At 40.2% G+C, this 25,555-nt stretch overlaps 1 protein-coding gene across 1 annotated transcript in view; it reads right to left on the bottom strand.

Moving 5' to 3' along the window:
- The window catches only part of ST8SIA1 (ST8 alpha-N-acetyl-neuraminide alpha-2,8-sialyltransferase 1), a 100,947-nt gene that overhangs the window by 39,318 nt on the left and 36,074 nt on the right, over positions 1-25,555 (bottom strand). The window contains exons 3-4 of the mRNA XM_063395271.1: positions 11,297-11,406; positions 7,144-7,236 (exon numbers count right to left, since the gene is read on the bottom strand). Coding sequence (XP_063251341.1) covers positions 7,144-7,236; positions 11,297-11,406 — 203 coding nt within the window. The remainder of the gene's footprint in view (positions 1-7,143; positions 7,237-11,296; positions 11,407-25,555) is intronic.

The following is a 25,555-nucleotide window of genomic DNA, read 5'->3' as shown; positions in this document are numbered from 1 at the left end:
ACCAGAATATTTCCTCCAGAGACCTCTTAATGAACAGTAACAAGCCTGTGGGTAGAGCTGCTCAAAACTTTCTCACTTGCCTGTCTGTAAGTTTAAAAACAAATTCTGGAGTGGTCAGAACTAAGCTGTTCACAAGGATTCTTATGGAACATAAACGAATGAGGATCAGCAACTCACAGTTTCTGAAATAGACTTGGGAATGTCTCTCATATCTTGCAGACTTTGGCTTTGAAAATAGGTTTTAATCCCTGACAATACTTCTCCTTCAGTGATGAAGCCATTTAACTTCTTTGTCACCTCCTAGGAAGGGCCTTCTGAGTATGGAGAGATTTCTTCAATGTTTAACCATTTCTACTCTCTTTCTGTGGCTAAACTAAGTCAGAATAACTGATTTCTTCTGCCCTTGATTTCCCCCACCCCCCACCCTGACAGAATCACAGAATCATGAAGGTTTGAAAAGACCTCTCAGGTAATCAAGTCCAGCCATCAACCACAACCATTTCCACCATTAAACCTTGTCCTTAAGTGTCACATCCACACATTTTTTAACACTTTCATCGATGGTGACTCCCCATGGCTATCTGTTCCAATGTTTTAAAACCCTTTCAGTGAGAAAAATCTTTCCTAGTATCTAATCTAGGCCTCTCCTAAGGTACTACTTTGCCCTTTTTGTCCCCTCCTAAGAACATGTGGGAAAAAGTCTCAAAATTTCTTCCTCAGTGGTTCTGACATTGTTCTGGCTATTTAATTATAAACTGCTGAAAAAAACATTTCTCAAGATCCATCTAGATCCATTCTTGTTTACCTAATAATCCCTTAAGTTTGTGAAGCACTGCAGTGATTTACACAGGATTTATTCCCCTAAAGGACTTCACATGAGTATTTCCCTCCCTCCCCATTCATCCTTTCCTTCGGAATCTACTCTAAGTGCTACTGACTCAGCCTTCTCAGGTGGTTATCTCATTCTCAAAAATCCCCAGCTGCTAAATGAGAAAACAGATCCTAATTAATCCCTCTGCCTCTGGCATCTGTGCTTTAACCTAAAGCTTTTGGCCTGCTATCTGTAAGGATAATTTCTACACTCCTGTGCCCATGTCCTGAATTTGCAGGTTTTCTTTGAAGTTTATGGGATCACATGGCTGCAGATGCTGCAAACCATGAAAGTTATTTAGAGACAGGAACCAAAGAAAAAGTGGGAATGTCACAATCTGGCAGACTACAGAGAAGTAGCAGTTTTCTGTGTTCTCATTATCTGCAGTCATTCAGACTGCAGGATGCCTTGTATCTTCATTTAAAAGATATATATATATATATATACACACACACATTTACTTTCCAATCAGTATCTGAAAATATCCAAAAGATGCAATACTGGTAAAAAAATCTAGGTTAACATTAAAGACTGAACAAAGACTGGTTACCTAAACATGGATTAGGCACCTAAAAATCTTTGGAGATATTACTCTGAAAAAATCTGGGTTGTCCATACAAGACACTAAAGTATTCCAATTACTTTATTAAAGTATTCTAATTCCACATACTTAAATACAAGGCACTTGATTAACTATGCCACATATTGGTAGTAGGATTTAGAAGCTCTCATATCAAGTCCTATTGCAGGAATATGAGGATGGAAAAACCCTCATCTTATTTAAAGCATTATTTGCTCAAGGACATATATAGCTTTCCCATTTCCCAGACCTAATAATGGAAAATCAGACAGCTGGCTGTCTCTCTGTTTGGTAGTGCTGGCAGGCTCTTGGATAGGGTGGTCTGAAGAAGACACCAGGAGGTGGGAGAGGGGGGAGGAATGAAAAGGAACAGTCTTCCTGCCACAGCTTGCCAAGAAAATGAAAATGTGTGAGACAATGTGTTAATGAATATCCCCACAGATGAGCGAGCACTGGTGGCTTTGGTAAGGGAAAGATTTTGCAATTAAAGTGTCATTCACAGTGGAGATAAGGATGATTATTATCAAAATCCCAGACAAGAAACTTACAAATGCATCTGGTAAAGTAATGCATCCTATTCCTCTCCAATCCTACAATAAACACACAGTAGAATTGAAATTTGAGGATATTTCAATCACAAATCTAAATGGATTGTTTTAATCCTGGTATCTTCTATCTCTGCTTTATGACAACTACTAATGAAACATTTATTTTTAAGAAAAAGCATTAAACCATGATTTCATGAGATCTCATTTATAATTTCCCATTTTATCCCCACATCAATTTGCCCTTTAAATTACTGTAAGATGGAGACTTCTGTAGGTTCTCTGGGAAGTTTTTCCTAGCTTCTAACAATTGTTTTCACTGATGAGGTATCATCCCTAAGTGTACCCTCAGAAAACTCTTACTCTTCTCCTCAGTCTTTCCTTCTTTATTTTCTCCTACCAGATTAAATAACTTTTCCTCCAAGTTCCCATTTCCCTAACCCAAAATTTCACCCCATTGCTTTTCACCTCAGCAGCAGCTCCTGACCTGTGTCTTTGGATACTTATTTTTAAAGAAACTTTGTATTAAAGGAGGGAAAAAATGATTACCAACAAATGGGGCTTCAAGCAACCTCCATATACAGAGGAGTTTATCACAGTCCTGCCTCTTAAGAAGTAACTCCCAGAAATATTATCCCCTTGCTTTGGCACAGGTGTTCAGAGACTCTTGTAGAAGAACACAAAATGTGAATTAAAAGAATTATTCTTATCACTTTGGACTTTTTACCAATGAAATAATCTGAGATATATTTAGACACCAGGAATGAAAAAAGAACCTCTATATGAAATATTTTAAATCTGGTGACTAATTGACTTTACGGAGAAATATCTTCCCATCACTTGACTTGTACAGAAAGGACAAGATAAACACGAAGGGTTTTCCTTCAAGAACATATTTTATGGGTTTCTACCTTCTTTTTTCTGATCTTTTGCAACTACCAAGTAATAATGTAACTACCTAGGAACAGAATATGTAGCTGTTACATGGATACACACTGAAGGGGAATTCTCATGAAACATCTTCATGAGTGTAAGCAACAGGCATCATACTGTACATTTGTTTAATCAAAGATGAAGGAAGCTTTTATCAAATTAAATTATTGCTTCAATTCCATCTTTTTATTCCTGATAGTCTAAGTCAGTTAGATTCAGAGATGTCTTCAGGACTGAATCCAGGAAAGATTATTAGTTGCCTCTAAAATGTAAGGGACATTGGAAGGCAAATCTAAGCCCACTCAAAAATCCATGGGAACCTAATAAACAGCAGTGATATTTAACTGGCATTTCCAAGCTGAGAGGCAGAATCGTTGCATTTGTTAGTCTTTAGTCTCATTCCTTCATCATGCTTTAGTGCAAGACACCGCATGCAGCAAAAACTTGTCAAATATCACAGAGATCAAAAAGGTGAATTAATTTACTGAAAGGAAAATGTTCCCATTCAGTGATGGAAGTTCATAACTCCACACAGGCCATAAACACACAGCTCACGGATAAAATACTCACCAAAGAACATCAGCTGGTGTAAAACTCCCTGAATGCTGGGAAACATCTATTTGGAGTATTATATCCATGTTATTGATGATATAAGTGTGCATAGGTTAGACAGATAAGCAGACATGGCACTAGAAAGGAACAGTGCTGCAAACAGCATCTGTTTGCAGATTTAATTAGAAATTTAGACAAATTATTATTGCTTGACATTTGCAAGAGCTGTTGAAGATGATAAGAAATTCATGAAATTTGCTTTTCTTAAACAGCCCAGATCCAGTGACTTTAGAAACAGATAATAATCCACATCCACAAACTCTTTGTATTTCTTAGTTAAAAAATCTCATCCCTTTGGTCAAAAGTCATCACTGCCTCTTGAGCATTTTTATGTTCACTGACTCATCCCTCTCCACAGCTATAGACAAGGGTTCAGAAAATGGAAACAACCTCTGTGAGTGACAGAACCTTGCTGATTTTTCCCAGAGTTTTAAGAATGGCTGTAGGCACATCACAGGTCTCACTACTGCACTGCCCCTTTCCTAGGAGGGACTCACAGCAGCTACTCTTGGAAAGGAAACAAAACCCAGGACAAATATAAAATAATCTTCTGGGTATAAAGAGGTTCCCTGCAGATGAAGCCAGGCTGGGTAGGATGGCAGGGGAATGAACTGGAGACATCAAAGATGTGGGATTGCAGTCCCACAACAATACTCAGGGCCAGAGGGTGGGAGAGGTCACCTTGGCCCCAGGAGCAGCTTTGTGCAACATTTCAATCCCAACTGCAGCCTTCACACAGGCTTTGACAGGAAAGTTAAGTTTTAAATGCAAAGAGGAAAAAGGAGTTTCACCCAGGAGTGAAGGACTGTGAGTTCCAGTATTAACTGGAGAGAGATGTCTGTGAAAAAATTTAGACAGAAAAAAGAACTGGAACAATCAACACACATCCTCTTAGACTGGAACATTTTTACCACAGTACATCTATTGTCAGTTCTCCTGTATTTTATTACCTGAAGTTAGGGTAGGACATTCCTGAAACACAAATGGGTAGGACATTCAAACCCAAATGAGAACAGAGCAAGGTATTTCCCAAGTGAAAACTGTACTGCCTGCACAGTCACATTTCCTGCTGCAAACAGAGTAGGAACTTGATCTCTTAAGTTTTGCAAAAAGCAATGTTTAGAAGTTATTTTTAAAGTAAAGATACTCCTAGATTAAAATTGTGACTCTTCCATCCTAAAGTGCTAAATTGAGAGGGAAATGGTGGTACCTCTGCAATAACTTCTGCCAACAATTTGATTTGCTAAAGGCACTGATGCTGGTTTTAGAACCACACAGAAAAATGCTTTCACATCCCTGGTATGAAAACTGCCCTACTCAACATGTGTCACAATGAATTACCTGGTAAGGGTAAATCTTTTAGAAACCATGAATGGTGCTGCAGGACCAATTCACTAAACCTGCCATAAGACACTTGAGAGATAATTGAGATGTCAAGAGTCATCAATATCAACATACTTCAAGCAAGGACAAGAGGAGAGGGGAAGAATGACAGTGAATAATCCCTTGATGTGATGTTAGCTAACTCAAAGCTTAGAAACAGAAACATCAGTCTCAAATCTGAATGTCTTTGAAAATCATGAAAATCTGGATGTATAAGCAACCTTAATTCCTAAAAAAGCTTCTTTCCATAGGAGTGATGACAGAGTTGTAGGGGTTTTTTTTTCTATTTTAACTTTCAAGATATAACATTTTTTCCCTACTCTAATTTAACACACAGTAGATAAAATAATTACTTTGGGCAGCACACAGGAAACATCAGTCAATTATTTTTAAAAAATTACGAATTAAACCATTTCTTCCTGACCAGGCAGAGGATGCAAAGCCTCAAAGGAGGTTTCTGCCAATTTTCAGTGCTATGAATTTATTCCCGGGGTCATTCTCCGTTTCTGGCTGTGTATCCCCCCCTAATCAATACACATGCACATACATCCCACAATACCCTCTCATCCAAGGTCTTGCATCACAGTTACTGTCCACTCCCTTGAAGACTGATATTAATCATAATCCTGCTTCCTTCCTCTCATTTTTCCCATCTCCCACCCCCCCTCCACTCCTCCTTGTGATATCCACCCCTCACAAAGTAGCACCTCACTCTCTCTATCTGCTTTTCAACCATCTCCTCATCCCATCCTTCCCCTCTTGCTGGAAAACTCCACGGTCTCTCCAGGCTGCAGAGTCTCCTCAAAGCATCACTAAAACTCTTTTACTCTTCTGTTCAAAAATAGTAACCACAGCTTTCTACCCCAGGTCTTGATGGAGGGGAGGGTGCAAAACAAATATGCCTGAGTTAAATTATCCTCTGTCTTGAGAACTGCAAAACCCTGTGAAAGGTTGTGTTTCACACTGCTCCATTTCATCCCAAATGCCATGGCCAAACTGATCTCTCCTTGATGGGATGTTCTGCCCATTTCATTCCACTTCATAAATCAGTTAGCCATCTACCTACAGCAGGATTTTCAGATTCCCTGTCTTGAGACACGCTGCCCTGAGTAACTCCCTGATTTTGCCTGGCACCTGGTGCCTCCCCTGCCAGCTCTGCTTGGTTTGCTTTGATCTCATCCCACGAGCATTTCTGTGCCTTCTCCTGCTCAAGCACTCTCTGCCTGCAATCAGCTCTTGAAGCTCATTATTCCTCCATTTCCCTCTTGCTCGCCCTCTCTGTTCTACTCTGTCAAAGATTGTCATCTCTTCCACACACAAAACTAGAGAACCCTTCAATTCGTGAAAGAGAGGAAAAATATTACATTTAAATACCATCAAACATCCATTTCCAAGGCAGTGCCTTTCTTTTTAAAACACCTGGCTTTCTACTGTGTATTTAATTTTCCCTGCTTCCTTTCAAAACCCTTCAACTCCCAGTCCTCACATTGTACATTTCTTTATGCCTAATAATTTTCTGTTTATTCCCTTGGTTCATATTTTTTCTCTTCTGTTTTTCAGCAAGCATGGCAGGTTTGTACCAGAGCTTTTTCTGTCTGAGAACAACCTACCTCATTCCAGATGATAAACAACAAACATGGCAATTAAAATTCAGGAAGACAAAATCAGAGAGATAGCACTGACCTTTTTTTCCCCCCCACTCTCATCAATGACAGACATTTGGAAAAATTTCAACCAACTCTAATACCACAGATTTGTCCCAGTTTCCTAAGAAAGCAAAGCTGGTATGATCACACCCTGCCAAGCAGTTCCATCCTAACCCCTTTTATACTCTGCAAGTCAGTATCAAACAAATAATGCAAAGGCAGTGAGGACTCAGAGGTTATCTCTGCTGCAACAAAGAGAAACCCCAATTAGCATCTTCATTAAGTGTGGGATGCAGCAGCCAGCTGGCCTGACCAGCAGAGTAGTTTGGGGCACCCTTCAGTATGTACCTCCCTCAACTTCCCAGCCTGCACTGAAAGGATCAGAGGTTTAGCCTTTAATTATTTTATTACTTAATTATTTCACCAAACCATTGCTTATTTCACCTTTTCCAGATCCCCTTCCAGGATCAGATAATTAAGAACACAACTCTGATGGACTAATTTCCATAACACCAATGAAGCATTTTTCTTTTTGTCTACCCCCAACCAGAAAAGGAAAAATCTGCTCTCTACCTTTTCTGAATTATACTGGGATTTGCAGTCACCAGTTGGGTTTTGGATCCAACATCCTTGCTGTATTCACTGGACAGAGGAGGAAGGTTGCACCTGCACACAAAGACAGTAAGATTTTAAATTACACTCAGGACAGATAGGCTTCAGAAATGTAAAAATGCTGTATGACTGGACCAGGCTACAATTGCTCCCTGCTGTACCACACCTATAAAGCATTTTTGTGCCAGATTGTGGGGAAATAGAGAAGTAAAACCTTTTGCAGAGGTGAGATCTGTGTAGCTGCTAAGCAAAACCAAGGGCATACACTTGACATTTCTGACAGGCTGAAAGGCTGTGGAAGAGGCTGTTATTATATATAGAGGAACTTTTTATTTAAAATCCAAACTCTTTAAAAGTTCTGATTTTCACTCTGTTTTGTCTTATTTACCAGTATCAGGCTCCAGATTGATAATACCACTCTGCAGTATTGCAGGCATTATAACTGGCATTTTTAATATTACATTGTAGGGTACCATCATCTTATAGGGTTTATTGAGAAAACACAGAGAAAAAAAAATAGGTGGCTTTTAAAACATGTGTGTCTCAGTTCTGCTCACTATCTTGTTCTGGTGGGCAGGGTGATAATGGAATAAAGCCAAAGCAATTGAGAAATTTACTTTGGGAGGCAGAAAATCATAACTCAAAACAAAAAATAAAAACAGAAGAAGAGGGAAAACATCCACAGAGTGAACAGTCCTAAAAGCTCCTTGTAACGACCTAGGAAAAGGAGGAAGGTGCAGGAGATGAAGATACAGTCAAAGAGTATCCAACCCTATGGACTGCCCCAAAAATTAGTCAGGAGAAACATATTCAAAACATAAAAATTACACTAAAACTTGGTTTCCAAATATTTTTAATTTCAAATTTCTCCTTTAAAACAAAGACACGAACAGTATATGGAATGCTTAAAAGGCAAAAAAGAAATCATGATTCTCAGAGAGCAGAATTTGGAACTTTTTTCAGAGAACGACTTTTAGGTGTTTATGTTGTTGGGGTCTGGAGTTTTCTCTTTGCAGTTTTTGTTAACTCCATTAAAAAAAACACACAAAAAACCCCCAAAAAACAACAAAACAAACTAAATCCAACCAACAACAACAAAACAACAAAAAAACCCCCAAGCAAAACCACAGCGTTACTGTATCAGCCTTTATCTGCATGTAAATACCAGCTGTCAAAACCTTAAATTCTCATCATCAAGAAATGCCAAGGAAAAGGACAGCAATGTCCTACCTACATGGAATATAGATGAATTAGATCACATTCACCAAGAAATACAAAATTTCCAGGAACATTTTCTCCTATTCATGACTGTATTTGTTAAGATGTGTACATTGTTTTGAGATTTCAGTCAAGAAAGGGATTCTAGTTCACTCTACTAATCATTGAGGGGAAAAGGGAAAGGGGGAAAAGGGGAAAAGGGGGGAAAAAGGGGGAAAAAGGGGGAAAAAGGGGGAAAAAGGGGGAAAAAGGGGGAAAAAGGGGGAAAAAGGGGGAAAAAGGGGGAAAAAGGGGGAAAAAGGGGGAAAAAGGGGGAAAAAGGGGGAAAAAGGGGGAAAAAGGGGGAAAAAGGGGGAAAAAGGGGGAAAAAGGGGAAGTTTTAATTCTCTGACATAACAAATCAAAATCCTAATGAGAAAGAGTTCCTCAAAATGAAGTAAAATAAAATAAAAGCCAAGCAAATATTTGTGAAGGAAGATTTATGGCTGATTTGCCTTAGGGTAGAGAGGTGACATAATACCTCTGGTAGATCACAATTTAATGCTCTCTGCTCTGAACAAACACAAGTTCATAGGGCACACTTTTAAAAAAATACTTTTGGTTAAAGTTCATTTAAAAGCACTATGTTTTTATCATCTAGTTTTATCAACCCTACTTTTTATCATCTCAGCATCTAAATAATGACAATTCTTTCATAAGCCAGTCACAGATGCATTATTTAAACACATTTAATTCATTTCATCAGTAAGTCTGATTCCCACCTTACTGTGCAGGAAACATTAAGAAATTGCCTGAGTATCCACAGGAAACTGCAGGAAATCTGTTGCTTGACCTTTCAAGTTGTTTTCTTAGATAGATCAGCACAGTGCTGAAAGTTCTGCAGGTGAGGAACACGCTGGAGCACAAGACTCATACTAAGAAACTTTATTTTTAATTCTCTTACTGTTGTATCTGGTACTGAGAGGTAAGTACATGAAAAACAGAGCTAAAAACATGGCTTAGGACTCCTACCCAATGCTTCTCTCTTAAAATAAACATTAGCAGGTAGGGAGGGTTTTTTTTTTTTTTTTTTTAATTAGAAATAAGAATGACAAACTTGAAAATCAGAAGAAGAGCTCATTATAATCACAATACCTAAACATGTAGACCATGTGCACCTTTCTCACTGCATACGCAGCTTGCTATGCCTTAGGGGCTGAAAAGTGCTGCTCTTTTCATCTCTGTGCTGGAACAACTGTGTTTGTAGAAGATGCTCAGCAACCAGAGGAGTTTAAACTCATTAAATAACCTTGGCAATTACAACATATGACCGCAGCCATCTTCTCTCTCATGACAAAGCTTATGGAAATATACATAAGTGAAATCAAAACTCATGTGAAGGTAATTAACAAATAAGGGCAAAACCAGGCAGGACATTTCACACTGTAGAAATACTTTGAAGATATTACACAAATCTCTTAAAAAAAAAAAAAGAAAAATGTTATGGAAGTCACCATTGTGGCTCCTTCTCTCTTAGCTCTCAGATTATAGAAATGAGATTTAGAAAAGATCAGCTAAATTTTCCATAAATATGATTTCATACCTGTAATACAACAGAGCCTGCAGACAGTGACTGGGTTTTTGCAGGATTCTCCCCATCACTTCTCTCTAAATCAAAATAAGCTCTGTACATATAATGGTTGCTTTACCCTCCCTGCAGAGAAATGGGTTTTTATGATCAAGCTAAAATAGCTACTGTTTTGTTGGGGTTTTTTGGTTCATTTTTTTTTAACTTCTGTTGTTTTTGTAACTGATTGCTCCCACAGCATTTTAATTTCTAGAAAATATAACCACAGCATATATGCTGCAGTTTCTAGCATTTAGTCTATGGAACACCTAAGGAGTTTTGCAGTAATGGCAATCAGAGTGCTGCTCTCTCCCCCTGAGCTCTAAAATCTTCTCTTCTGTAAATACTCTATTTCCCTTTGCCTTTAATTTGGTCTATTTCTTTGCATTAACAGGTGTTTAATAATGAAGGCATTTTTGGTCTTTGGGATGCAAACCAGAAATTACAGTAATGGTTTAGAGCAAATTTGTATGGCTTTATAATAAGCCATCAGGATCTAACAAGGAGACTTGTTATAGCGGGTGTTCTTTATGCATCCATCAGAAACCCAAAGAAACTCCAATTCCTGTCTCTTTCGGAGCATTCCTCCAGTTTCTCCCACACAATGTTTCTCTTGTTCGTGTTTATCAGGGAGGAACTAATTTCTGTCTTCCTTCCTGAAGGATCGCAGACCCAGAAAGTGCCAAATTTAATCACAAAAGCAGTAGCTGGTTCAACATCCCTCCTGACAGGTTCTTCGGAATTAAGGGAGGCTGGAGGGAAAGGAAATGTGAAGAATCACGAAAACCTCACATCAAGGGAAGAGGTTTGGCCTTTCCTCAGACAGTCAGCCACAGTTCAGTCTTGTGGGTAGAAAAACAAAGGAAGATTTTAGCTTGTACCAACTCAAGCTTTGCCCCTTAAATCAGCCCCTCCTCATTTTGAGTTCCAAGGGTCGCACAGATGGCATTTAGTTTGAGAGGACAGCACAGAGCAGGATGAAGCACCCTGGCTATCACTGCATAGATGATGAGAAAAGCAGCTCCTCAGAACCTCCCTGAGACACTGCACAAGCTGTCACAACTTCACTGACCAGCACACTGTCCTACACCCCATATCCCCTTGCAGAACCAAGCCGAAACCCCTTTCATGCCTCTCATACTTTGACCCAAATTGCTTGTGTAAAGCACCCTGCAAAGGCAAGGCAACAAGGCCAGTTATCACTGATTAATCCTAATTGAACAGCTTTGAACAGTCTGAGGCTCAGCAGGTGGAAGGGGGGACAATGTGTCATCAAGGTTTCTGTCTTACCGCATGACAAAATCCGCTTGGTCTATTTGCTTGCCGCAGCCACTCTTTTTCAGGATCCCACCGTTTCCCACCACGGAGCATCTCTTCAGTGGCAGCTGGAAGGGAGTAGCCTAGCAACACAAAACAAGACCAGTTTTACAGGGGAGAACACAAACATCTTTGTAGCAGCCGCTCCTGGAGAAGCCAGGGAGCTGTTAGGGCTCAAAGTGACAGAAAGAAAAAGGTGAATTAGGAGTAAAGAAAAGAAAAAAGTACAGAAATTAGCTGGTAAGTACATGTAGAACTGGTCTGATCCCCACTCTGCACACCAGGATGCAAAAAACAAGATACAGAAGATGATTTTCTGCAAAACCAAACCTGCCTGAAGTCCTGATGCAGACACTGACCAATGCCAGGCAGCTCACAAGTCTTCCAGGCACACTGCAAGGACACAGGGGAAACAAGACAACCAGGAAAACAGGAAAAAAATAATCCATGAGAGTGATCTTCCTGAGCCGATGTACAAAAGACACCTCTGGGAAGGAAAGGAAGGAAGGAACAGGGAATGCTGTGATGACAGAAATGTACCGGGAATCGAGTCCCCCTGCCTCTTTCCATGGTTGTGTTGCTGTGACAGGTCAATCCAAAGCTTTAGGCAAAGATATTTGGAGCTTGACAGCAGCTCCTTAAACAGCCAGTTGCCCAAACATTACAAATTAGTATTTGCATAAATTAAAATTAGAACAGGACCATTTTAGCTGAGGAGCTCTTGTAGCTGCTTAACAGGGCATCAAAGTGCAAAGTCAAATGGTCACGGGATCCCGTGCACCAAACAGATATTAGATCTGTATAGTCCTCATTCCAGAGGATCTCAAAACTATGGATGGGACATGTTCCAGTCAGCCCCAAGACTTTTGTGAGCTTGAGGTAGTCCTGTAAGCAGCACACAGCACTTCAGAGCAGCCCAGCATACGAGAAAAAAAAGGTTCTGAAGAGACATGTGAATTTAAAGCAGTGTGATTTAGTTACAGAATGTGATTTGTCTACAATACAAGAGTTAATATTCTCCTCAAGCAAAAAGAAATATGCAGGGATTTCTATTTATCAAACCTGTCAAAGGGTGACTTTGCAGCAGAGACAGGAGTTGCTGCACAGGCCTCAGAGAATACAGATGCCAGGGAGAGAGGACACAGCATCACAGAACAATTCTCTCTGGGTGGCCTCACTTGCACATACAGAGCAACATCTGACATTGCATCATGTACTCACCTGGCACTGCAATACAGGACATGGTCCAGAAAACAGACCCAGTATTACAGCACAGACTCTGCATTTTTTAGAACTTATTCCTGCTGTCTTATTTCTCTTCTTGCTAGATTTACCTGCTTTGTCTACCTTTCTCTGCAAACTAGACCTTGTTCAGCTTGCATAAAGTCATAACCTGCTTTTTAATGAAAAAAACCTAACTCTAAGATATGTTTAAGTAGAAAAGTAAATTTCAGTGTCCTGAGACCCAGCCATGGTTAGGAATGTACTGATAGCACAGCAGAGCAATACTCAATATGCAGCTGCATTCTTGTCCTGCATCTGCCTTCTCAAGAACATTTTTTAATTTACAGTTATTGAATCAGAAGCCTATCTTGAGATTCAAAGGACATCTCATCTCTGAGGTGACCCTGACCAAATGAGAACTCACATTCTCTGGAAAGGGGTGGGGGTGGGAAGCAGAGGAAATGTAGACTAGATATGTTCTATAAATAACAGTACCTTTCTTAAAGATACATCAAAGCTCCTTTCCAGACAGCTGGTTATAGAGGCTGTGCCAAACCACCAAGGCAGCTGACATTAACTCTTGCTTTTAAGAATAGTGGGCACTGTCACATAAATTCTGTGCCTTAAAAACCCCCCAAACAGACCTTTAACAGTTACTAAATGCTTCCAAATTCTGTGAGTTGCAAACAGCATTTAATATTCCTTGAGATGACTCGCTGTCCTTCAAGTGAGGCTTATTTCCTGTTCTGCTCAGAGATGATAATACCAGTTCTGGACTGCATACCTACTTTGGTTTCCAAAAGCTGATGAAGTTTTTTGTCCTTCTGTTACCCTGAACACAGGCTTGCTACCTGGTGTGTACAGAAAACTCCCACACCAAGGTGAGGTAGTTCCAGTTTTTATTTTAGTTTATGCAAAGTAGGGAGCATGGTGGGAACCCCTGATTTGTGTAAATATACACAATTTCTACATTTTAACAAACAATGATAATGACACACATTGGTTCCAAATTACACTCATTTTTCATTAATCAAACCCTTATTTGCTATCTATATCTCTTGTTTATCATTCTAATTCTTCTTCCTCCCATTTACTGCTTAGTCCTGTTGGCTTCATTCCTGGTAGCTCTTGTCCAAACAATCTATTCATTTCAGAATAGCACTCCCTTTCCCTTAAAACAAAGAATTAGCCAAGCCTATAAACGTCCACAAGTTTCACAATGCAGCTACTTAATCACACCTGCCAAGCTATAGCTACCAATTAACAACAAAATAATCCCCAACTTTGGATCACATCTTGGACTAGGTATCACTTCAGAGAGTCTAGGAAGCAGAAGAACAAGATCAGGGCTGACAAGGTGATGTGAAGGAGCCAAAGGAAAGCAGAAGGGGGAGATTATATCACCATGGTGCTTGTCCCTCTGCCTGAGCTGTGAAGATCCACTTGCTCTATGGACACAGGAGGAAAACCAGGCTGAACACAGCTCTTTGTGCAAAGCCACCATGCCCATAGACACTTTGAGCTCCCCCTGCAAAGTACTGAAATTCAGGACATGGTGCAGACATCAGAGTCTACACGGCTGCCTTTAGTTTAAAATGTTCAATGGCCTGTTTTCCAGAAGACCACACTTTTAAACTTTCTACAGACATTAGGCAAAAGACATCATTCCAGTGCCATTGCCAGTGTGTAGGGGGTTGCAAAGTCAAAAAGATTAACTCTGTTGCTTGGTGGCATTTCAGGTGCTTGGAGCTTAGTGAAGAGCAATTAGGACGACCTGGGAGAAACCTGCATTTGTTATCTGGCACATGGCTTTTTTTCAGACGTTCAGATCACAGATCTGTGTTATTGCTGAGATGGCAGGGACATTCCAGGAAACTCTTCGTCCAAACAAACACAAAACTATCTGGTCACACAAAATTTAGACGAGTCCTAGACTCAAGTGTTGCCCATAAGCAACTATGAAACATATGGCTTTTTTCATCTCTCTCTACAAAACCTTCTGATCTTTCCTTTTTTAGCTTCCACATCACAACACTCTGCTAGGCAAATTATCAGCTCCTAGTTGACAGTGTGCAAATTCTCACATTAAAGGGACCCAGCTGTCATTTATGCTAAATGGTCATAAAAAGCTCAGCTGTTTTTCTCCTTAGAATTCTAAGCTAGCCTAACAAATGCTGGCTTTAGGCAGCATAGTTGTAACAAAAGCATTTCCACCAGTATTAGCTTTCTGAAACTCTTATTTTCATTGTCAACACATGTTATTTTCTTCATTCATTAAATTTTTATGAATGGCCAGAGTCTTGTGGGTGGACTGGAAAAAAACAGCCTCGGTTTGTTTAGTCTGATACAGAAAATGTACCAGAAAACCTCCAACTTATCCCCATCATTAAGCAATAATTACCACAGAATTTACAAATACTTGTAAACAGTAAAGCCTTGTGTGTTGGAAATAAGCAGGATGAATTCCCTTGTAAATATATGTCAATAAATTTATTAAATGGATTATGTAAGGTATTTCTTAAGAGATATTTCCCAACAAAACCAAAGACAGGAAGGTCCCATTGTCTCATTTTCCTCTTTTTAAACAATGAAACTCTACTGACAATCAGTGAAGATGTTCCAGCTCATATTCATGTAAATAAAAGAAGAACCTGCACATCCTCCTGCAAATCCAATGACAAATAAGGACACAGAGCAATAGATTAAAGACTCCCAATTGAATAGGGGACTAATTTAACAAAGCATCTCTCAAGCAATTCACTGATTAGTTTCATCATTCATCTAAGTAGAAATAAATCATTGTCATCAGTTAAAAGAACATTACACATACTAACAAAAAATAATTTTAGATAATGCTACTCTAAATCACTTTGATTTCATTGTTAGGTTGTTAATGCGCTAATTTTTTGCCCACTCACTGCCAAAGACTTTAATCAGAAACCAAGTTCTTACTGGAAAAACAGAAAAAAAATTACAGCATTCAGCCTCTGATTTAATGCTGAAGATACAAAAATCATTGAAAACACTGCTAACACAAATTAGCATAATTTATCTTTTAAATAAGCATTTTGAATGTGAAAGAGCTGCCGTGATTTTGCTGTCCCTTTTGAGAAGGGAGCATCCTGATGAGAAGGGCGAAGTTCTACCGAATTTCCCAAGGAACCAGCAAAACCCTGGTGGGTTTTTCACGCTGCCAGATGCTGCAGGGCGGCACAAGCTCCTTCCTCATTGTTTACCGATCGTGTTCGGTCTGCTGCCCCCTTTGTTCCGCCCACAGAGCTGTCAAGACACGACAGCTTGACGACAAAAACCCATCAGTGTCGGGGAAGGCGTGTTCCCAACAGGGAAATGTGTGTGGGGGCTGTGGTTCTTTCTATTTTATTCACTCCTCTCCAGCCAACTCTATCCTAACCGGGTGCAGGAGCCCGGAGCAAGCAGTGACCCAGAGACAGGAAGGTAACACACACAGAATCACAGCGTGCTTTGGGTTGGGACATCATCTTCTCCCAACACCTCTGGGCAGGGACACCTTCCACTAGACCGGGTTGTTCAGGACCCCATCCAAACCCACCTGGCCTTGACCGCTTCCAGGGATGGGGCACCCCTACAGCTTCTCTGGGCAACCTGTTCCACTGCCTCATCACCCTCACAGAAATAAATCCCAAATTCCACCATCTAGTCTAAACCTACTCTCTCTCACTGGAACAGGTGGGACTGATTAAAATGTGATTGTTACAAGAAGAAACAGTGGCAGGGACTATGAAATAAGATAAGGACGAGATGCTATGTTGGACCTCCAGCTGCCTTCTTCTACCTACTGCCAACTAGTACATGTTGAAACCTGAAGGTACAAAAGAGAAGCTGTCCAGGTGGGACAAGCTCCTCTGTAGGTCTGTCATGACAGCGGTGTCTATTCAGCCCTGAAGTGGAATGCAACACTCAAGCTTATGCAAACTTTGTGCTCTTCACAAATATGTACTTTAGGCAGTCTTGTTTTCCATGACATTAGAACCTCAGGAACTATTTACACAGGGACACAGGGCTACAAGAGACACTCAGAAGAATGAATACATTGCTGTGCTGCTGCAGGGAAAACTCTGCTATCCAAAAGGATCCACGAGCTGCAGAGCAGCCACACACTAAAGAGAGAACAATTTGCAATGTTATTCACATAAACCACGGAGTAGCAGTGACTAAGCTGCAGTCACTTTTAGTTCCAGCTGTACTTTGAGTAGGAACTTGAAAATGGTGTGATCTTTAGAGCTTTCTACCCAGCATGATGTCACTGCAAGGGAGCACTTGCTTGGAATTAAAAGAACATTTCAAATTGCTTATGTGGCATTTAATTCAATAGAGCCAGCCTCTGTACAGCCAGGACAGCACAGTGTGGGGATTATGGAAAAAATAAACAACAAAAAAGCACATTTGTAGGTTGGAACAGACTAGTGACTGTATATCATAGACAGTATTTTAAACAATGAACGCTCTGGCAATGTCAAGGTTATTCTTCCTGACAAGACAAAAAGAATGAATAAGTGAGAAATTCTAAAGATCTGCAGGATTTCTGGATCCAAACTTTACAACCTACAATGCATTAGAACCCCAAATTTTGGATTAAAAATTATAAAAAGAAAATATCATTTGGTGATGTTGTGAGTGTAGGGTGAGTGTCTCTTATTCCAGGAGATGCTACTGCTTCCAACATTTCCACAGCTGGGAAGCCTTAAGAAGAACTGATGTTGCCTCCTAAACAGCTGCATTTAAATGTTCTGTGGAGTCACCCAGTCCCATGTAAATGGCAGAAAATGGAAAAAGAGTGTTCAAATTCCTTGAGGAACAGCATGACCAGAATCCATAAACAACTGCCTCTGCTTGCCTCCCTCACAACCTTCTCATACTCTGGGGTGACTCCTGTGACTTCTTTTTAAATCCTCTGTGGTAAGGTTGAACCTCGAGTCACAAAACTCTTCCAACATCCACAGGAACGCTCTGTAAATCCTTCCTTTTCCCTGATCTCCCAGCAGATGCCATGGGGCCTGGAGGACACCACCATCCTCTGTGTGGGGTTGTTGCCCTGCTCTGCTCTGCCAGCCCCTTGGGAGGTGGTACAGAACAGCCTCCCTCTTACATTTCAGCTGACTCAGGTTAAATTCAGGCACTGTCCAGCGTTTACTCAACCTCCCAGATCACTGGCACTAGGTGGCAGAAAGACAAGTGGGAACAGCAGGTATTCCAGCACTTATTTTCCCGTTTCTTAATCTGCTCTAAGTCTGAGCAGAAGAGAAAAAGCTGTGTATCAACCTCCAAACACCAGGGTTGTATTAAAGAAAAGCTCTAAGCTTAAGCCAAAAAAAAGTGCACCAAAACCTTTTCAAGTTTTGACTGTGCGTTTCACGGCAACAAGGATGAACACAAATCATCACTTCTGGGGTGGGAGCTACTCTTTTACTGTCATGCAAATCTATTAAGCAACACGAGTAGTTATCTTATGATCTTATGACAGTTTAACAAGCTTTTCTGCAGGTCTGGGAAAATGCAGTTTAAACTTTAAGGCAGTTAATCTCCTGCCTTGCACTGCTATCCTGGCCGAGGAAATTATTCTCTGTAGGCACACACTAACTCTCATGAACCAAAGCCTTTGTTAAAGGAAATAACTGTTACATTCCAGGTGGAGAAATGAAGACAAAACCAAATAATGTGACTGCTGATTGAGAAAGTCCTCCAACTGACAAAGTCCTCCAACTCTGCCTGTACTCTTCCCCTCAGTGATTTCAAGGTGCACAGTTTGAGTAGCAAAGAGAAACCAAAAGAGAATAGGGAAAATTGAAGGGTATCTGCTTGCTTATGTCTGGTGTAGGAATAAGTAAAAAATGTTGAGTTGTTCTCTTGTGGCACTGTGGGACAACACACAGTCAGCAAGGAAGATACCTGGAAGTTTTTCAAGACCAACTGGTGTTCAGTAGGGGTAGTGTCTACTTTTCCCAGTTTTGCAAAGGGTTTATCAATAATTTCATGTCCTTCAAGATCTTATTAGCAAAACACAGTATATGCAATAAATAAGGCTAGTTTCAGCTCATAAAAAATAAAAAAGGGCTTCCATCCTACTTGCAGAAAGGACTATAACACTTAGAGAAAGGAATGGATCTCTGAATTCCTGACTCCATTAATATGAATAAGCAGCTACAGTAAAGGTAATTAATCAACTCACAGAGGCATCAAAATATGGATTTATTTATCAAGGGAGGTATCAAAGTAGCAACACACTTTCACTGACAGTACCTCAGACAATGAACCTCTACAAGGAAAACATCCTCTCATCAACAAGTGATCCTTGCCTTTCCATTACCTCTAATAGTTCAGACGAGTCACTGATGTCTTCTGAGATTCACTGGTTAAAAAGACATCAAAGACAAGTAGCAAGGATTGAGCTCTCCAGGAAATTTGCAATTAGAGTTTGAGCAGAGTTTAAACACACTGAGATTGGTTTCTCAGCAGCGTGGAAAAACTGCTTATGTTAATATTTGCACATTTCCATTTTCTTCTCATCTATTAATGAGAAAAAATTAAGCCTCTTAAGAAAGTTTCACTTACCACAAAGATAAGGAGGCAAAACATAACTTTTAAGACAAATTTCAGACTTTGGAAACTCCAAATTTTACAACACATATGGAGATTATTTACCAATGCATCAATAACATTTACACCTTTCGTCTATCCTTCATGCAGAAAACTACATGGTACATGGTCTGGCTCATGTAACAAACAAGACATGAAAAGCTGACATGTAAGACTTGAAAAGCAAATACAAGCACACAGAGAAAACAACACAAAGAACTTCAAGGACTGCACATTAAGCAGTGGTACAGGTCTACATTTAGAACATTTTCTTCAGGGCAGTCTTTCTGTAGAAAAGTAGAGCCAAGGTTAAAAAGCCCTTGCTGGAAAGTCAGAAAGGAGGTCAGAAGCATCAAAGGATTTACATATAATGAGTGACTACCAATGTGTGAAAAAAGCTGTGTTTACCAAATAAGGAAGCAATTAAGAGGGAAGTGCAGTGCCGTGTAATGTCATGTCCAAAGGTTATGGAAACAGAAGTTTAGAAAGCCAAGGAAGTAAAGGGGAATAACTACTGCAATTACAGAACCAATGAAGTTTCCATTAGCTATTTATTTTCCTGCTAATGAAAACGAAACTCCTTAAAACATTTTTTCACATAGAGGCATGAGAATAATTAATGAATGACTTCTCATGACTGATTTGAATAAACAAGTCACTTCTACATTAATAATGGAACACTTAGCAACCTAAGATTAAAATGGGGAAAAGTGCCATTTCATTATACAAGGGTATATCTTCCCTAAAAAGCCATCAGAAAATGTCATTTGTTGCAAGCTGACATGAAGCCTTGACCAGAGAAGAGCAACAGAGTTGGGGAAGGGTCTGGAGCCAAGTCCTGTGAGGAACAGCTGAGGGAGCTGGGAGTGCTTAGTCTGAGGGAGGCTCAGGGGAGATCTTATCACTCCCTACAAGTCCCTGAAAACAGGATGCAGCCAGGTGGGGGCCAGGCTCCTCTCCCAGGTAATAAACAACAGGACAAGAGCAAGTGGCCTCAAGCTGTGCCAGGGAAGGTTCAGGTTGGACATCAGGATGAATTTCTTCACTGAAGTGTTTGTCAGGCACTCAAATGGGCTGCCCAGGCAGGTGGAGGAACTACCATCTTTAGAAATGTTCAAGAAACACCTGGATGTGGCACTCAGTACTCTGGTCTAGCTGACAAGGTGGAAATCATTCAAAGATTGGAAAGGAGGTCTTTTCCAACCTAAACAATTCTGTGATTCTGTGATACTGTTGGGGCTCACTCCTCTACTGAGAGTGGAGCCAGCCAGGTCTCAAGGACCTAACCCAACCTAAGACCAAGACAGCACAATTAAGCATTAGAATCTGAAAACTAATTTCACATAAAAGCCTTTGCTTACTGACTTGGTACTTCCCTTGCTTTTGGCATTACAGAATCCACATAATCCTGTCCACCTCCTGCTCCAGCCAGGGCACCTGCTCACTCACAATAAGCTATTTCCTACGTGCCAGGACCATGGACAGCTCTGGAATACACAAGAGCCTCCCGGCTTTCCTCACCATCCTCTGCCAGGTGTAATTACATTCCCTGAGGGAGGAGGCTGAAACAAATGATGTTTGATTAAAACAACCTCTGTTCGAGGTTGCAATTTGGAGAAGACAGTGACAAGGCTCAATAAACTGCAACTCTCTTCTGCCAGCTGAACAAACAACCATGGAAATAAAGTTTCAGAAAGAATTTCTCCACAGAAAGGTGGTTAGGTGTTGGAATGGACTGCCCAGAGAGGTGGTGCAGTCACCATCCCTGGAGGTGTTCAAGAAATGACTGAATGTAGTTATGCTTTAATTGACAAGGTGGTGATTGGTCAAAGATTGGACTTGATGACCTTGGAAATCTTTTCCAAACTTAATGATTCTATGGTTCTGTGAAATCACAGTAGCTGCTAGGACATCATGTTATTTTGTTATTTTTAAGATATTGTCAGACCCAGCAAACAGGTTTCCAGCTTCCTATCAAGCTAAAACAAATTTTATTTTTCACTTAAAGCAACTCCCAAACCTAAAGCAAATCCAGGGCAAACTGATGAACATTTAGAGCAGTAGGAAGCTGTTAACACAACGGGAATGCACTGAACTGAATACTCCCTGAGTAATAAGCACTACACAACAGCAAGCAATTTGAATCTAGAGCCTTTCCCTCCACTTTGTTTTTGGGGCCTGCTTCAGCCCCGGTTTGATTGCCAGACTGAGGAGGGACAGTTTCCTCTCAGCACACATTTGAGCTTTGTGACCTGGAAGAGGATGGGGGGAAAGAGCAAACAGCTTGGAGTGTACCAGCAGGGAATAACTGAGTCCCCAGAAGGGATGAGAGGTCATTAATTAGGCTCACGCTGATCCCATTCTCTGTACTTGCTAACACATAACAGTAACGCTCAAACATGACAACTGCAGTTTCCATGCAGTGTTTTCAAAGATACATCCTTGGGCCAGACTTGTTTCTCTGGCTGAGCAAATTACTCCATTCTGCCTCTTATACTCACTTTGCTGCTTTAGTTTTCATCCTTTTACCAAGACATGTCATATAAGAATTGCCATGATCTTTCACCTTTTGAAAACTGAGTTGTCGGATTTTGATACTCCCCAAAATTAAGCTTCTAAATTTTCCTTTATCTTTCTTTATTCACATGATGAATCTCATGGAAGACAGCACAGGTTGGTCATTGGCTTTGGATAAGAGATATATAAAATCATAAAATGGCCTGGGCTGGAAGAGACCTTAAAACTCATCTGGTTTTAACACCTATTACTAGACCAGGTTGCTCAGAGCCCCATCCAACCTGGCTTTGAACACTTCCAGGGATGGGACATCCACAGAGTCTCTGGGCAACCTCTGCCAGTGCCTTCCCACCCTCAGAGTGAAGACTTTCTTCCCAATATCCTATGTAAACCTACTCTCTGCTAGTTTGAAGACATTTCCTCCTGTACTGTCACTACACATAACTGTGCCCTCTGGTTTCATCTTCCCACAGTATTTCTAATTTTTTTTTAGAGCTCTCTAAGTCAATTAAAGAGAGATATTCAAGTATTATTTCTCTCCACACATGTCTAGGTAGCCTTTAAAGGGCAGATAAAAACGATTGCAAAATGACTTTTTGAATGTTGTACAATATATTCTTTCAATTTATATTCACAATTTCAACTGTGGCCAGCCAAAAAAAGTCACACTTAGAATGCTTTTTCCCCTGGGCATATAATCTCCTATAATATGACCTGTAATTAGAAAAACAGATTAGATTATTTTCTCTTTTTTGTATCACTAGTAAAGATTCTACACGAGTGGACCACCTAGACCTTCCATTGTTGTCTTGGTCCTCTGACAATGCCATACATGACACCTGGGAGCAGCAGCTATTAGACCATCCACAGCCAACAACCAAGTTAGCAATCATATCATACCCTTTTTGTCCCAGTAAATAAGATTTTAGTCGCTCTAGAATATGCAGAGAACAAGTAGATGAAACAGATTCCTTTTAACAGCCTCCCTGTGGTAGTCTTACATTTTCATACCTTTCAACATAGATCTGTACTCTTTTCACCACAAACAAATGTGACTCTCTCCTGGATTGCCAGAGTCTATACATCCTCTCCTTTCTCATTCAGCTTCTCTTTTTTGTCAGCAAAGCAATGCCACATTTGGGTGTTTCATTTCAGTCAAATCCCAAACAGACACCTCACCAGAACTGCTGAGTTTCATTGAGCTTTTGTATGAAAATCTTGGAGGCCTGTGAAGTTTGTAATCTTTCATAAATCGAATCAAGATTCAACTGAAAAGTTTATGGATATTAATAAATTAATGGCCTGCATTTTTCATTCATGAACTAGTTTAGTGGCAAAGCTTCCACTGAAGCAGTGAGAATTCTTTCCAAGGTTTCATTAAGCCTGAAAAGGACATTTGCAGATACAACTGACTGGCAGACGGCACTCCAAATATTCCAGTGAAGAGGAGGTTGTTTTACAACACTTTGCTAAAGATAAATTAGCAATGATTCTACATCAGAATTCAAAATGGGCAAGTCTTTCACAGTGAGTTTGGCAAAGTGGTGGGTCACAGGCTACACTGTTTTGTTTAAATCACTTCTCCCACTCCTACTTAAAATTCAGACATCCAAATTCAATACATGAAAGAAATGCAAGAGCTCCACTGAACTTGCAGTAATCCATATGTAACAGGACTGCACACAGAGCTCATCCCACTACAGAACAAGCACAAACCCCACGTGTGCTCTCCTCCATCAGGTCAGCCTGGGGTAGAGATTAAATATTCCCTCAGGCCTCTCAAGCCTCAGATACTGGGAATGTCACTCATCCCAGAGAGTGGTCCAGAGAATAGCTCCACACAGTTTATTACACTGGGTGAGCACAAGGTGAAAGAAATCCCCTTTCCAAGAGCATTGCATAAGAGGATGCAAGATTTCAGGCAGCCAGCACTCAGCTCTTCTCCCTTTCTCCTGGCTGCCACACACAGCAACATAGTCCAAAAATAAAGGCACACAGGCAGACAGAGAAGAAAAAAAGGGGTTTTGTTTTGTCTGTCTGCCTGTGACAGAACAGGGTGCCACGAAGGACAGACCTCTAAGGCAAAAGCTCACACTGTAATCACATAACCTCTCCCCGTAATTCCTAACGTGAAGCATGTGTACATATGAAGAAATATCAAGCTCTAACATGGAGAGTTTTCAACAGAGATTTCCTTGGTAGATAGAATATTTTCAGTTAGAATATTTACAGTTCCTTCCAAAGTGCTGAATGATTAATTTTATATTCTTATGTATCACACACATACCTCTACAAAGAGAGACTATAGCAACAATAATGGAATTAGAGACCATAACATCTGGGAATAAGCAGAGAAAACAATGAACTCCACACATGAATGAAAAAAATACTGCCATGATTTTGTAATAACTATATGAGAAGAGCAAGTGCTCAGTGCTGACCCAGCAGATGAGGTAATAGGCTACACAGCTGATTGAACAACCCTGAATCCATTTTCTCTAAACACTGTTGTAATTTATATCCATTTTCACTGCCACAGTGGTGCCTTAAAGAACCTAAAGCACAAGAGTAAAGCTCAGTCATTCAATTAACAGCCAAGGCAGCTGTGAGGATAGAAAATAAAATTATTTTCTCCATAAAAATCCGTAATTTCTACAGTGAATTTTAAATTTGAGATATTCCATGTATGAATTTTAAATTGAGGATAAATTAGGCTAGCATTTCTCAGTATGCTGATTGCAATCAGGATGTGCGTTATGTTTAATTCCTGTTTTGTTTGTTCATGGGTTTCTAGGATTTAGCTTGGGATCTGATCTCCCAGCAGCCTTTCCATGGCACTGTAGGCACAGAATTCCAAACCCCAGAGAACCTACAGGCTGCAACACAGCCTCTACTGCATCTGCTTTATTTTCTGTTTCTTCCCTCAAATGAAAGCTTCTCTCCTCCATCCAAATGAAACTACTGCAGGTCCCAAAAGAGTGGGAAGAATACCAAAGTACAGAGTAAATTGCTCTTAACACACCAGCAAAGTAAAAAATAATTTTCACTCAGCTCATCATTTTTGCAGAGACAGCTTTTTTATCCCTTGAATATGCAGCTAGACATCCACTGAAAGCAAAACATAAAGACATGGCAATCAAAAGACAACTTTTAAAGTAAAACCTATGGTTTTTAAATTTACTCTTTCTGATAGGAATTTGGAGTGCACTGCCAGTAAGTGGTAGTTAGGCATATGTCAGTGAAAGGAAAAAGACTCTGAAAGCATAATTTCAGAGAAAATGCTTTTTGAAAGACCATGAATTCTGGTGGAAAGGCTACTCATCAAAGCCAAATGCGTACCTTTCACATTTTTGCAAGTTGCACTGTATTTAGCTTCTTTGAAAGTACCACAGGGTATTAACATATTTGCCAGAAGATGGAAGAAACTTGTTGAATTTACAGGGAAAAGGGCTGTGAAGTGACTGACTTGGATTGCTGCCAAATCGGGAATCCCGCACAACTTATGTTTTCTATATTTACTCAAGTTTGAAGATTTCAAAAATGAACCACACCTGACTCACTAATGAGATATTTAACAAAATAATTGTATATGGCTTCCAAAACCCTGATCTGTAGAGCATTAAAACAACATCAAATTAACCTGGAAATTCCACAGACGAAATGTCATCACAACGTGTTAAGAATGGAATCAGGGTATTTTTGTGATCTGAAAAGACCAAAACAGCACACAAATGAATAGAGGGAGCAAAGGAAAAACAATCACAGAATTATTTAGGATGGAAAAGACCTCCAAGGTCATCAGGTGCAAGCTTCAGGCCATCACTTGTCAACTAACCCAGGGCACTGAGTGCCACATCCAGCTGTTTCCTGAACACC

This window comes from Prinia subflava, chromosome 4 (assembly GCF_021018805.1).
Source record: "Prinia subflava isolate CZ2003 ecotype Zambia chromosome 4, Cam_Psub_1.2, whole genome shotgun sequence".
Lineage (NCBI taxonomy): Eukaryota > Metazoa > Chordata > Aves > Passeriformes > Cisticolidae > Prinia > Prinia subflava.
The sequence above is the reverse complement of the archived record's forward strand: the minus strand, read 5'-3'. Positions and strand labels throughout refer to the sequence as shown.